This window comes from Dasypus novemcinctus, chromosome 1, assembly GCF_030445035.2.
Source record: "Dasypus novemcinctus isolate mDasNov1 chromosome 1, mDasNov1.1.hap2, whole genome shotgun sequence".
Classification (NCBI taxonomy): Eukaryota; Metazoa; Chordata; class Mammalia; order Cingulata; family Dasypodidae; genus Dasypus; species Dasypus novemcinctus.
Window position 1 is genome coordinate 115,535,717 of NC_080673.1, and position 15,289 is coordinate 115,551,005.

Sequence of the window (15,289 nt, forward strand, 5' to 3'; positions counted from 1 at the left end):
GGGAATTTTCAATTGCTTATATGTTACCAGAATTTAAAAAGAATGGGCTGTTTTAGAATAAAGATGACACAGGTGTATGAAATTTAGGTAAGATTAGAGGAGGGCGTGTTATTGGTAGAGACCACACAGCTATTAAAGAACCAGATATAAAGTGATAAAGGGCCAGATATAAAGTGATAAAGGGTTAAGATAAGATAAGGTTAGAGGGTATGAAAAGAGACAGATTCTTTAAATGTTTTAAAGAGAGAATTGGTAGAACTATTGCCCACATCTAAAAGACAAGAGTAACTTTGTGTCTGTGGAAGAGGAGATTGCATTTCAGAATGAAGTCTGCATCTGTGGGTCATTTATAATTTTAATTTTTCTTTTTATACCAAATTTGTCAGAATCAGTGTTATATAGAAAGATAATGTGAAAGAAAAGGAAAAGTTTGGACCCTTGCATTTATTTTCAAGAGGGAAAAGAATTTTGCAAGTCAAAGGATAATTGGAGGGGGAAGCATAATTGGTGGCTCAAGCAATTGGGCTCCCATCTACTATATAGGAGGTCCAGGGGTCGATGCCCAGAGCCTCCTGGTGAAGGTGAGCTGGTCCATGTGGCAAGCTGACCCACATGAAGTGTTGGCCTCCATGGAGTGCTGTCCTGCACAGAGTACTGCCCCACGCAGGAGTGCTGCCCCATGCAGGAGTGCTGGCCCATGTGGAAAGCTGGCATAGCAAGATGATGCAACAAAAAGACACAGAGGAGAGACAATAAGAGACATAGCAGATCAGAGAGTTGAGATGGTGCAAGAGAATGACCGATTGCCTCTTTCCCATTCTGGAAGGTCCCAGGATTGGTTCCTGGAGCTGCCTAATGAGAATACAAGCAAACACAGAAGAACACACAGTGAATGGACAAAGAGAGCAGACAGTGGGGGGAGGGGGGAATAAATAAAAAATAAAAAAGTAAAAAAAGTAATTGGAGGGAGCAGGTCTGACTCAAGCAGTTGAGCACCTGCTTTTCACATGGGAGATACCAGTTTGGTTCTGGAGCCTCCTAAAAACAAAAACAAGTGACAAGCAAAACAAATGAAAAAACCAACTCAGGGGAGTTGATGTGGGTCAGTGATTGAGCACCGGCTTCCCACATAGGAGGTGCTGGGTTCAATCCCTGGGCCCCAGTACCTCAAAAAGAAAAAAGGTAATTGGAATCAATGCTTATATACTTTAAGATTAGGATATTGTAACCAGGCATTAAGAATTTAAAAATAATTATGATTACAATTATGGTGGTAATTCTAGATTGAATTTACCCATGTTTATGGACTAGGCACATGTTGTGGGAAACTGGCTTACCTATTTGTTACTGTAAATGTTACACCTGTTAAACGTTGCAGTTGTTAGATGTTGTAGTTATTCCTTGTTATTGTAACAGTTGTCTGTGAACTGATGTCACAGTTCAGATAGAAAACAGCTGCTTGTTAGTTTCCCAATAAATGCGATGGGAAAACTAGGGTTGAGGCTCTCAGTTCCAGAAGCTGTGAGTCCTCTGGTCCCAGTTTTATCTCCTCTCTTGTCCTTCTCTCTCTATTCTTTTATTTCATAAAGTTTTGTGTTGCTTTCCCTTCAAGCCAACCTATTGTGAACTGATTGCAGCAAGTGGTGCCCAACGTGGGGCACGAAGGAAAGAAGGCTCGCAGCAACTGCTGCTGGACCAGCGACACAAAGAGAAGAAGGATCGCCTTGAGCGAAACTAAAGTTGGTGTAAAAGTGCAGAGCCCTGTGTGGTTAGGAAAGCCTTCGAAGTCCTGGAGGGTTTCTTGTATTTCCCCAGGAGACAGAGAGCGGAATCTACACCTTCCCGGCTGGTGGTAGCGGCTGTGGGACTATGGGGACAGTCTTTCCAGACCAGCTCCTGCAGGGAGGCTGTGGGTCCACCCGGCTCACGTGCCACAGCTCAGGAGTGTTTCTGCACAGGGACGCTATGAAAAGGACTTCCAGAGATGTTTTGAGAAATGAAAGAACGTCCTGTGTAGGTACCAGCTCGTTGGATAAAACCATACCATGAATGCCAAGAGACCACAAAAGTTCCTGTGGGACCCAGAACCTCCGGTCTTGCAGATGGAGAGACAGATGCTGGAAACTACCCAGCTGGGTCTCATTCCAAAGACATCAAAGTATCTTAACTACAGAACTTGTTCAAGCATGGCATCATAAAGCAAGTATGACTTGGGGACAGAAAGAGTAAGAAAGAAATTGAGAGGAGGAGAACTGGAAAAGAAATGTTGAAGCAATGAAGAAATTCTAGATTAGTAAATTTAAAACTGCTTTTGTGTTTGTATGGTTGTTCATTGTTAGTGAGAAAGAGTGTTTGTGCAATGTTAGTGTGTGTGAAAAAGAGAAGGGCAGGTGCCCCAAGAGAGAAGGAGCCCAGAATCAAGCCGAAAAGGGTGTAAAAAGAAGGGCAGGTGCCCCAAGAAGGCGGGAGCCCAGCATCCCAAGAGGCCCAAAAGAGTGTTTGTGCAATGTTAGTGTGTGTGCCAGTGTGTATGGGAAAGTCAATGTCAGTGAGTATTGTAATTTTTCAATGTGTGTAGTAGTGGTTTTTATTATATTTTGATATAATGTGATCTAAAAAGCTCTATTCAATTGGCCAAAAAAACTAAATAAGTACTTACATTATTTAAGTTTAATGACTAGAATTCTTGCTTAAATTGCTTCATAGAATAAAAGGAAAGATGTAAAAGCTAAGTGAATATTGAAAAAGGTAAAAAGTTTGAGGGAATGCTAACTGAAATGTCATAAAGTGTATTTTGTCCTAAAATAAAATGGTTAATATGGAGATATGTGGGCCAGAACTAGGATGCATATACCAGCAGTAAAAGTATTGTGGTAGCATTCAGTGAATTAATATGTTTTGTAAAAGCAAAACAAGCCTGAATGAATACAAAAAGTACAAAAACCGTGTGAAAAGGTCAAAAAAGGACTTTTGTGGTTCCCCAAGGCTTTCTGCCCTGTCCTGATGGCAATGAATCTGGCTGCATAGAAGAAACCTGTGGCAGTGACCCTACTAAGAAACATCAGAAGAAACCTGTGGATATTAAGGGTCTGAAAAAGGCAAACAATTGGGACAAGCTGTAAGGTCCCTGCTACTCTATCAAATTATTAAATACTGTTTGACTGGGTAAGAGTTTGTATTAATTTAGCCTGTAAATTGGATGTGGCCAGCATTAATATCGAATACTGGCTTATATAGCCTTGTCGGTTGGAAATTTTAAGCCCATGAGAAATGAAAGTCTATTCTGCTAGTTAGAAGTCTTATTGTTTGTTGTTAAAGCTTTATTAATCAGTAAAATGTCACTTGTGTAGACTTTGTAAAAACAAAAAGGGGGAAATCTTGTGGGAAAAACTGGCTTACCTGTTGTAAATGTTGCAGTTGTTAGATGTTACAGTTGTTAGATGTTGCAGTTGTTCCCTGTTATTGTAAATGATGTCACAATTCAGATAGAAAACAGCTGCTTGTTAGTTTCCCAATAAATGCGATGGGAAAACTAGGGTTGAGATTCTCAGTTCCAGAAGCTGTGAGTCTCCTGGTCCCAGCTTTATCTCCTATCTTGTGTCTCTCTCTCTCTCCTTTTATTTCATAAAGTTTTGCATTACCTTCCCTGCAAGCCAACCTATTGTGAGCTGATTGCAGCAGGCACATCCTTGTGCCTTACTGTTAATGCCCCGGCCAGCGGGGCAGGGAACGGGGGCTCGTGGTCGCGCGGAGGAGAATGGTGAGACAGGAGACACGAGGAATGACAGCGAGACAGGGTGAGGATCAAGCTGCAAAGTTTTATTGTGAGAACAAAGCATTTATACTCTTGAGAAGGGGAGGGGTAGTGGGAGGGGTGGTGGTTAGGGATTGGCTATTGCTGTTACTAGGGGAAGTGGCAGGGTTTAGGGATTGGCTATTGCTGTTGCTGGGGTGGAGGGCAGACTTCAATTTCGCGCCTTGCGCCTGCGCGTTACTGTGTTAGCCTGGGCAGTGGTGGGAACAGAGAACAAAGGAGCAGGGAGGGAGAAGAACCAGGAAATGGGCTCCGCTCTGGCGGCCATGCTATTGGCATCGCTGATCTCAGCGCACGCCCTCACCAATCGTCCCCAACATCTCCTCCCTTTTTGTTTTATTAAAGGAAGCTAGCTGAGGGAAGCAGAGGCCTCATTTCCCTGATGTAGACAGCTCTGATATCGATTGCCTTCAAAGTTAAGGAGCGGGTACCTTTCACTGCTCAAGGAGAGGCCTCATGGAGCAGTCCTCAGCCTTATGGGTCTTACGGTTGCCCTCAGCTGAGGGAGGTTTTCTGGGCCTTACGGCTGCCCTCAAACCCTATCGCCCTCATCCCGAGAGTTTTTCTGGGTCTTACGGTTGCCCTCAATCTCTCGAGATTACGCAGGCCAAAGATGGAAGGTTTTGATATAAGCAGTGTCGTACCAGATGCTCGCATACTGGGGGGGGGGGGGGGGGCTGTACCTGCTAGGTCGAGGCTACGCGCAATCAGCCTTACCCGTCATGGGGAAGCGTGGCAGTGAAAGGCCACGTCCCTGTCTTAGGCTGACTGAAAGGCTAGCCAAGTTGCCCGTCACTGACTAACCAGCCCGGCGCCTCGTTGGGAAAGCAATCAGGAGCAGAACGAATCCCCACAAGAACGAGGCGTGCTTCTCAGAGAACAGTCAAGTTAATTCTTTAACCGTCTCCTGCGGTGCTTTGCCACGCACTCAGCAGCTTGAGGCGGAGGGGGCCATATATAGATGATCTGTTGGCATACCTTGATCAGCAAGGTGGAGCCGGTGGTAATGCACCTGAATAGGCTTGCCGAGAGCGGAGTCAATCTGGTCCTTAACCAACTGAATGATTCTTTTTATGGCCCAGGGTCCAAAAGATAGTATAAGGAGTATGGTAATGAGTGGGCCTAGTATGGGGAGAATGTAAGGGAGAATTCCATTAAATCCCCAAGAGTAGTTTCCCTGGGTTTCTCTTTCTTTTTTACGTTTTGCTAACCCCTCTCTGACCCGGGACATATTGTTTCTAATAATGCCAGAATGATTAACATAAAAGCAACACTCTTCTCCTAGGGCTGCACAAAGTCCCCCCTCTTTAAGAAAGAGGAGGTCTAAGCCTCTACGATTCTGGAGGACGACTTCGGATAATGAGTTTAGGGAGTTTTCTAAATGGGAAATGGAGCTTTCGAGGCGGGTTATGTCTTCATCGATGGCTCGCCTGATAGAGGAAAAAGATGTTTGTTGTGTAGTGAGAGCTGCAATTCCAGTGCCGACTCCTGCAAGACCTAGGAGTGAAGCAATTGTAATGGCGGTGATAACTTCTCTCTTCTGTACATAGGTTGGTAGAAGGTGACGCTGCCAGGAGTCAAAGAATTGGTTATCATTGTGAAAATAGATGCGGGGGAGTATGATGGCGAGCACGCAGGTTTCTTTGGTATTGTTGAGGGTTTGGACACTAAGGCATGGAATGAGGCTGGTGGAAGAGCACAGCCACCTGGTATCATAGGGAGGTATAAGAAATGTTGCATTTGGCTGAGGAGTGATAGTAATATTGCAAAGGGTATGCATGTATGGGGCAATAGAACCTTTAATTTTAGTGACACAAAGTCCGCTTTGAGAAACTGACCCGACTGTTAGGCCAATTTTCGTTCGATTCCAATTACAGGAGGCGGGATTGCTGTTAGTGGAGGTTTGATAAGGGGCATTAGTGGCTATGGCCTCATAGTAGGGTGACGCGGAGAAGAAACATAACCAGCAGTTTTGGGTGAGGTTGGGATTGGAGGAGTTTAGGGTGTTAAACGTAGCATTAAGAAGGGATATAAGTGGGTTTACGGGGGTAGGTGACCAGGGTGGTAGAAGAGAAGAGGGAGAAGAAGAGGTAGATGTTGTAGTATGAAGGGAGTTAGCGGGAGCAGGAAGGGGATTAAGAACTTGATTGGGACCAACCGGGACTGGGGGTGGTGATGAGAAGACTTGATTTTTCTTAATAATGAAAAAGGAACCATAGTCATAATCGGTCATGTAGAGTTGTATTCCCCAGGTACGGCCATGAAGCCGTTGAATGTCACTGGTATCTTTTACCTGTAGAGTGACGTTAGGCCATTGGGGATTGACCAAGGAAAGGTGAGGGTCCCGGTTAGGGGCTCCGGGCCACCCAAATGCTATGGTTTCGCACCCCCAATGGGGACAGTAATAGTGCGCAGGATCGTGGCAGGAACGCGAAGAAGAACCTGACGAAGAAGGGCAGATGTAGTAGCCTGATATAAACTTGTTGTAGCGGCCATAAACTTGATCTCTGCCCCGATCCCTTCCCCAGCAGCCACGCTTGTTATTATGCCCCCGGCAGTTATATTCTTTGCTAGATTCTGTGCAGGTCCAATGATTAGCAAGAGCACAGGCGTGTATAGTAAAGGATGGGGGGCCTGGGGTGACATTGTAGGCGAGGATTACTTCTTCCTGCCAGAGGCTTACTGTCCAATTAAAAGGCTGATGGCTGGGGTTGGTGAGTGCAATGGGGAGTGTGAGGAAAAGAAGGGTGACGGTTTTGAACAAAAGGAGGCTTGGTGAAGTCATTATGGGAGGAAGATAAGGAGTAAAGCATAAAAGAGGATAATAAACAGAAAGGCGATGGAGAGTAGAATTCGTTGGCCGAGGTTCCAATCTTCTGGGGCGGTAGCGGCTAGACAGATGGCGGAAAATATTGTCAAGAAGGCAAAGGTTATGAGGAAGAAATAAAGTATTAAAGGCTGTGGGGGAAGTGAGAAGATCATTTAGAGGATAGGGTTGAGAATGGTATGTTTAAGACAGAAGCGTTGTGATTTGTAGGAGACTGCTTTATAAACGAAGGAGAATGAGGGCAGTAAATATAGTAAGGATAGATAGGAAGATGACAGTGAGGAGGAGGCTTTGTTTAAGGTTCCAATCCTCCGGAGCAACAGTGGCTAGGCTGATAGCGAGGGGTGTTGCTAAATAGACAATGGCTGCAAAGAAAAAATAAGGAATCACTGGGAGGGCGGATACTTAAGGTAGATGCATTACCGGGGGGCCAGGAGAGGCAGAGGCGTTGTTTGGAGCTGCTCGGTTGAGATGAAGTGTCTTCACTAGGCGGAGTTGGAAAGGCTGAGTCACTTTTAGTTGAGATATGATGTCTTCTTGGCGTTGGTTGTCATGGTGATAGGGGCCTCTTCTGGACTATTGGACGAGCTGTAAAAGAAAAGGGAGTTTTTCTCAGGGGGAGATTATCCCCCTAGAAGGGTTAGTTTGTGGTTGAAGGAGTGGGGGATTGACATGTTTTATCAATCTTTCTGGTAACCAGCGAGGGCCATTTCCTTGTTGGTCATATATGCAGGCAGAGCCTCATCCCCAGATGATTACGGGGTCAGGCCCATTTCATTGCGCTGTTAGAGGGTCGCGCCACATAACAATAGATTGTTGCGTTTGTGTGGCAGGATGCCAGTGCCTGTCGGCTGCAGATTGCCCATTCATATCCAGGGTAAGGAAATTGAGAACAAAGAGAGCATGATGTAGAAGGTCTTGTGGTCGCTGTTTAGAAAGACCAAGAGAACTTTCTGCTAAGCGACTTAAAGTGTTTTTTAGGGTGCGGTGGGCACGTTCTATGATGCCTTGGCCCTGAGGGATATGCGGTATACCTGTGACATGATTGATTTGTAGTTGCCGGCAAAAGGCTTGAAAGTTTTTTCTGGTATATCCAGGACCATTATCTGTTTTGATAACTTTGGGTTGGCCCAGAATAGAAAAGCAATGCAGCAGATGGGATATAACATGCTTTGAGGCTTCTCCCGACTGTAAGCTGGCTAGGATGAAGCCGCTGTGTCAATACAGACATGGATGTACTTAAGTTGTCCAAAGCTAGCTAAGTGAGTTACATCCATTTGCCAGATTTCATTTGGGACAAGCCCTCTGGGGTTGACTCCCAGATGTGGGACTGGCAGCTGAGTTACGCAATTGCGGCAAGCTTTGACTATTTCTCTAGCTTGTTCTCTGGTAATGTTGAACTTTTGGCGGAGGGTATTTGCGTTTAAATGATGCTGCGCATGAGCTTGCGTGGCTGAGGTTAGGGGATTTGAAAGGGCAAGGCATGCTAATCGGGTGGCAGCATCTGCTAACGCATTGCCCTTAACCAGGGGACTGGGCAAATCTTGATGGGCGCGGAGATGCCCTATAAAAAAAGGGTGCTGCTGTTTAAGGATGGCTTTCTGGACCTTTGAAAATAGTGGAACTGCATTACTGGATGGCTTAATAAAGGGAGTGGTTTCTAGCAGGGAAATGGATTGAGCTATGTATGCACTATCAGTATACAGGTTAAAGGGTTGATTTTGGAGGTGGGAAAAAACTTGTAGAACTGCATAGAGTTCGACAAGTTGGGCTGAAGTATAAGGGGAAGGTATAGAGAAAACTTGATTTTGGATGACATAGGTGGCGGTTCCGTTTGCAGAGCCGTCCGTGAAGACTAAAAGTGCTGAGTCAATGGGTTTTTGTTTTGTAACCTTTGGAAAAGTGAATGGGTGGGCTTTAGCAAACTGAATTAATGGGTTAGGTGGATAATGATTATCAATATTACCTGCAAAAGAAGAGCACGCAATAGCCCAATCGTCATCAGTTTGGAAAAGCCAATTAATTTGTTCTCGTGTATATGGAACAATAAGGGAATCTGGATCCTTGCCAAAGAGCTGGCGGCTAGTTTGTCTGCCTTTGGTGATAAGGGTGGCTGTAAGAAAGATGTAAGATGAAAGTACCCGAGGGGGGGTAGCAGGGAGGTGGACCCAGAGTAAAGGACTACCCTGCCCGTCTTGTTGACTGAGATAAGAATGCCAGAAGACACCCGTTGGAGTATGAGCTGTAGCCAGAACTATAAAAGTTAAAGGGTGGCCGTAGTCTATCTGATAGCAAGTTTGGGCTTGAATAGCCTGATTTACAGTTTCAAGCGCTTGTACTGCCTCTATGGTTAAGCTCCTACGAGAGGAGGGGTTAGTGTCACCTTTTAGAATTTCGTTAAGTGGGAAGAGTACTTCTGTGGGTATTTTAAGGTAGGGACGGAGCCATTGAATATCCCCTAAGAGTTTTTGAAAGTCATGCAGCGTTAGCAAATGAGAGGTTTGTAACTTAATGCGGGGAGTAAGGACTCGCTGATCCCAGAGTTCAAAACCAAGGTAAGAGAAAGGATTGGAGGTTTGTATTTTATCAGGGGCTATTAGAAGACCTTTTGCTGTCAAGTGTTCAAGAAGGCTTTGATAGCAGGAATGGAGTTCAGTTATGCACGATCCTGCTAGCAGGATGTCATCCATGTAGTGAAGGATATAAATTTGTGGCCAAGCCTGTCTAATTGGATTAATTGCAGTAGCAACAAACTTTTGACACAAGGTGGGGCTATTTGCCATGCCCTGAGGTAAGACCTTCCATTGAAATCGGGGCATGGGACCTTGGAAATTAATTTGAGGAACACTGAAGGCGAAATGCTGCCTGTCTTCAGGGTAAAGAGGTATGGAGAAAAAGCAATCTTTTAAATCTATAACTATTTTGTGGAAACTGGAAGGGATCGCAACTGGTGAGGGGAGGCCGGGTTGTAAGGCCCGCATAGGGATCATTGCCTTGTTAACAGCCCGTAAATCTTGTAACAGTCTCCATTTGCCCGATTTCTTTTTTATAACAAAAATGGGGGTATTCCAGGGCGACTGGGTAGGCTCGATGTGCCCAGCAGCAAGCTGCTCCTGTACTAACTCTATGGCTGCTAGGGTTTTTTCTAAAGTTAGAGGCCATTGATCAACCCACACTGGCTGTGTAGTATTCCAAGAGATCTTATCCGCGTGGGGTACAGGGATGTCAATGGCCATTATGTTAAATCCTGGGGAAATCCAAGCCCTGCTCTGTCTATTTTGGGTTTTACTGAAATAGGTTGTGAGATACCTTGGTTATGTTTACCCAAACCTTTTCCGGGGATGAAATCCATATTAAGCATCTGGGCAGTGACAGCACTACTGGGACTGCACATGAAGACTTTCATTTGTGCAAGGATGTCCCGACCCCACAGATTGACAGGGAGGTTAGGAAGAACGAATGGAATTACCGTGCCTTTGTTTCCCTCGTCATCTGCCCAGCTAAGTGTTTGTGAGCTTTGGAGAGGGTTGGAGCTCTCTCCTATTCCTTGTAAATGGGTGGCGGCGGCTGTAAGAGGCCAAGATTTAGGCCAGTGATATGAGGAGATGACTGTGGCATCAGCTCCAGTGTCTAAAATGCCCTCAAAAGGTTTGCCATTTAATTTTAATTTTAGGGTGGGCCGATTATGAGTTACGGCTTGGGCCCAGAAGACATCAGAAGAGCCAGGGTTTTCAGTGGTATGCTGCAGCCTTTTGAAATTTGAGTTAAGTTGATGCAAGGGGAGAACAACAAGCTGCGCTATTCGTGTGCCGGCAGGGATGGGAATTATGTTGTGTGAGGTTGTTGCGATTATCTTGACTTCGCCTTAAAAATCATTGTCTAGTACTCCTGGGAGGACTTGGACCCCTTTTAAGGAAGTGCTGGCCCTGCCCAGGATGAGGCCAAAAGTGTTTGGGGGCAACGGCCCATATACTCCTGTTGGAATGAGGAGGGGGCTGGATTCTGGGGTTAATACTGACTCGGAGGCAGCACAGAGGTCCAATACTGCGCTTCCTGCTGTTGCCCTCCATAAGTCGGAGATGTAACAGGGTGATGGACGGGTGGGAGTGCAGGTGTTGTGAAAGGGGTTGGCTGAACAAACCGTACTGCCCCGGGGTTTGTTTTGGGAGGGGCCTGGGGCTGGCCCCGATAGGGGTTTCCCGACAGCGATTGTCCAATGGGCTGCCCATTAATATCATAACGAGAATGGCATTCAGATGCCCAATGGAACCCCTTCTTACACTTGGGACAGGCAGTAGCGGGGCGTGCGGAGCGTGATTTATTTGTTAACGAAGGAGCTGGTGCAGGCGGGGGTTGGACAGATCTCGTACCCTTAAGGGGGCAGGATCTTGCAAAATGTCCCATTTGTTGGCAGTTAAAGCAAACAGGTGGGTTGGTTAAGGACCTTTTTAGGTCTTGAAAAGCCACGCCAATAGCCATGCCTATAGTTTTGGCAGGTGTAACATTTGCACATAGGTGCACCCAATTAGAAAGATCACTGTTGCGAAATGGACGGATGGCCTGTTGGCAAGGCTCATTTGCATTTTCAAAAGCAAGTTGCTTAATAAAATCGCATCCAGTTTCTGTGTCACCAAACAAGTGTTCGGCTGTGGCTTGCAACCCACTAAGGAAGTCAGCAAATGGTTCTTCTGGCCCCTGAGTTAATTTTGCCAGAGAAGAAGTTGGGTGGTTTTTTTGTGGCAATTTTTTCCAAGCCTTAAGGGCCGCTCTCTGAATTTGAGAAATGAGCCCCGCGCTAAACTGAGCTTGAGCTGCATTGGACTGGGCAGAACCTTGGCCCATGAATTTTCTCACTGTCCAACCTTTTGTTTCTTCCTTTTTCTCATTGCGTATAGCACGTTCTCTGGCTGCCTCCTCATAGTGTGAGTGCCAAGTAATGAAATCTCCCCCGGAGAGCACGGCTTTAGCCAGTTGGAACCAATCGTTAGGGGTTAGCTCTTTATCGCCTAATGCCTCTATTAGGGCAAGGGTGAATGGAGCGGTGGGCCCATATGAATGAACCGCCTTTTTAAATTTTTCAATGGTTTTGAAACTTAAGGGACGATATACGTCAGGGGAGGGGCTGCGCCACCGCGCATGCGCGCTCGTCCTAAGTGGGGTGGGTTCTGGTCTGGTGGACCGGGGTTCATCTTCCCCGGGCTCTGGCCTGTTGGATGGGCCGGGCTCTGACTCACGGGATTGAGGTTCATCTTCCCCGGACTCATCAGTACTATTGTCCGAGAGGGCTAACGGGTCTCTGTTGGAAGCGGGAGTGCCAGGAGCGGGAGTGCCAGGAGCGGGAGTGCCGGGAGCGGGAGTGCCGGGAGCGGGAAGGCGGCATCCAGCAGAAGTGGATCGCCCACTCCGGAGGATAGGAAAAACCTGGTGTGATTGGGGAGACGATGTAGCACTGATGAGAGTGTGTGTGAGGGTTTCTAGCCTCTGTGTTAGAGTTATGATGGGTGTAAGATCAGGGAGGGGAGAGGGACCGGCGGTGACAGGCGCAAGAAGGGCGGGTGAGGGAAGGTGGTCTGCAGACGCATATGGTGGGGGTTTGAATACAGGGACTTCCCTGGGGGTTAGGTTAGGTTGGGGGAGTAAATACGGATCTAGAGGGGCGGAGGCAGTGGGGACAGCAATGTCCGCTTGGGTGGGGGGCGGCTTCTCCGGGCGTGAAGAGGAGGAATTCCCCATGTCCTCGTCAAAGGAGATAGCCTGGTTGTCCGGCAGGGAATCAGTGTTCGGGGAATTGCTGGCAACTGAGACAATGGAGGGCGCCTGGGAGGGCGCCCTGGAAGGGACTTGTGATTTGAGGATGTTTTCCCCTTCCGTAATGATTTCAGTAATATCAGGAAAACAGGGAGAAGCTCGAATTATGTCATGAATTAGTTGGCAATAGCTGAAGGCAGTGGCAGGGATTCGAGAGGGACCAAAGGTCTTGTAATAATCATTTAAGCAGTCACTGACCCTTCTCCAACATCTCTCGTCTATGGTCCCTTCCTCGGGGAACCACGGGCAAGTTTTTATGATGAACTTAAAGAATTCACTTAGACCCTTCTTTTTTACCACAATTCCTCGCGCCTTGAGTGCTTTCTTTATCTGGTTAAGATATAAATTATGTTTAGATTGTTCCTGTCCCATGATAAGTAAAGAAAGAAAGAAAAATTTTTTCCTTTTAAATGAGTAAAGAGAATGAGAGAAATTTTTACCTTAAGTAGGTCTTCCCAGGACTCCCTCCTGGACAGGATCCTTCCCGGATTCCCGGACTTCTGCGCCGCTAATGTTGCCTCTGCATCGGCCGGAGTGAAGAGAGCTCTCTATCTTGGTGAGGGTGGCGGTTCTCTCTCGCACGCAAGCCAAAAGGCCCCACGTTGGGCGCCAGCTGTTAATGCCCCGGCCAGCGGGGCAGGGAACGGGGGCTCGTGGTCGCGCGGAGGAGAATGGTGAGACAGGAGACACGAGGAATGACAGCGAGACAGGGTGAGGATCAAGCTGCAAAGTTTTATTGTGAGAACAAAGCATTTATACTCTTGGGAAGGGGAGGGGTAGTGGGAGGGGTGGCGGTTAGGGATTGGCTATTGCTGTTACTAGGGGAAGTGGCAGGGTTTAGGGATTGGCTATTGCTGTTGCTGGGGTGGAGGGCAGACTTCAATTTCGCGCCTTCCGCCTACGCGTTACTGTGTTAGCCTGGGCAGTGGCGGGAACAGAGAACAAAGGAGCAGGGAGGGAGAAGAACCAGGAAATGGGCTCCGCTCTGGCGGCCATGCTATTGGCATCGCTGATCTCAGCGCACGCCCTCACCAATCGTCCCCAACACCTTACTACTGGGGGTGGTAACTACTCCACCCATCTGTGTTTAATATCCATTAAAAAAGACATTGTAACTGACCTTTTTTCTATATACCCCTATCCCAAATCCTTGTAACTGGCCCTCATATGCTACCCAAGCCCCATCTGTCCTGTTCAGCCCCTTAATGTTTATTAATGAAGGAACCTGTGTTCAGTTCCACCCCAATTACTCATTAGCACTCCAAAATAAAATATTAAATTTTCTGCAGATAAGGAAGGCAACTGATCTCCTTTGCTTTCTCAACCAAATAAAGTTTTTCTCTCTTTGAAACCCTGGGGCAGCAGATGGGGCTTAACTAATAGAGCATCCACCTACCATATGGGAGGTCCAGGGTTCAAACCCAGGGTGTCCTGACCTGTGTGGTAAGCTGCCACGTGCAAGGGGTGTCCCCTGCGTAGGGGAGCCCCATGTGCAAGGGGTGCGCCCCACAAGGAGAGCCACCCCATGCAAACTAAGCGCAGCATGCCCAGGAGTGGTGCTGCACACACAGATAGCTGACGCAGCAATATGACGCAACAAAAAGATACAGATTCCCAGTGCCACCGAGGATGCAAGTGGACACAGAAGAACGCACAGTGAATGGACACAGAGAACAGACAATGGGGGTGGGGTGCATGGGAAGGGGAGAGAAATAAATAAAATCTTAAAAAAAAAAAAAGAAGAAACCCTGGTGTCTCAGGAATTGGCTTTAAAGATGTATGGGGAGTCACCGGGTCATGTGGTCAGCCACTACCGTCACCAGCCATGTGTAGGTCCTGAGCAAATGAACTGGGGCTGACCCCCGTGGAGTGATGGGCTGAAGATAGAAGATACACCCAGGATTTCAATGATTTCCTCTGAAAAAAAGGGTAAAATAGCTCATTCATAATGTTTTTATGTTGACTCCATATTGAAATGATAATATTTTGGGGAAAAAGATTCATGGGGAGATAATGAGCTTTTCTCAGTATCAGTCATGGGTTTACCAAATAAACCTGTGGAAGGTAAAGGCAACCCATGTTCATCATGATGAACTGGTACCTTGCAATCTGCTAGAATTTGTGAAGTTATTCTCAATGATTTTATAGAGAAGAGTCCAAGACACAAACAGCATTGTTAGTTGTACTTCATGGGAAGAGGACAGGCTGTTGAGTTCTCTGACAGTGGAAATTGAAGAAAAACGAGCTACAGGAATTCTTTGGACATTTTCTAATGTGTCCCTGCTGGTAGATGTGCTTCAGGAAGAGGTGAACGGCTCCTTGCCAAGAAGGAAGCAGCTTTAAGAAAGCAAAGCCAAAACTAGGAATTGGCAGTGCTCCTAAAGGAGTAAGCAACCTTGTGCAAGCCAGCTTGGTCTTTCTCTTTGGAGGGATTCATAAACATATTTTATAATTTTTTATTTATTTTTTTATTTTATTTTATTTTTTAATTTTTTTATTGATTTTGTAAAAATATTACACTAAAAAAAAATTATATGAGGTCCCATTCAACCCCACCATCCCCACCCCATCACTCCCCCCCCCCCAGCAACACTCACTCCCTTCATCATGACACATCCATTGCATTTGGTAAGTACATCTCTGGGCATCTCTGCACCTCATGGTCAGTGGTCCACATCATGGCCCATACTCTCCCACATTCCATCCAGTGGTCCCTGGGAGGATTTACAATGTCTGGTGATTGCCCCTGAAGCACCATCTAGAGCAACTCCAAGTCCCAAAGGCGCCTCCACATCTCATCTCTTCCTGCCATTCCCCATATCCATCAGCCACCATGTCCA

At 46.5% G+C, this 15,289-nt stretch overlaps 2 protein-coding genes across 3 annotated transcripts in view; one reads left to right on the forward strand and one right to left on the reverse strand.

Annotated features, from left to right (window-relative positions):
* The window catches only part of ABCG2 (ATP binding cassette subfamily G member 2 (JR blood group)), a 134,489-nt gene that overhangs the window by 28,224 nt on the left and 90,976 nt on the right, over nucleotides 1–15,289 (forward strand). The window lies entirely within an intron of this gene.
* On the reverse strand, nucleotides 10,650–12,821 carry LOC131279735 (endogenous retrovirus group K member 8 Gag polyprotein-like). Its single transcript, XM_058303337.1, has one exon. The coding sequence runs from the start codon at nucleotides 12,819–12,821 to the stop codon at nucleotides 10,650–10,652; it is 2,172 nt and encodes a 723-aa protein (XP_058159320.1).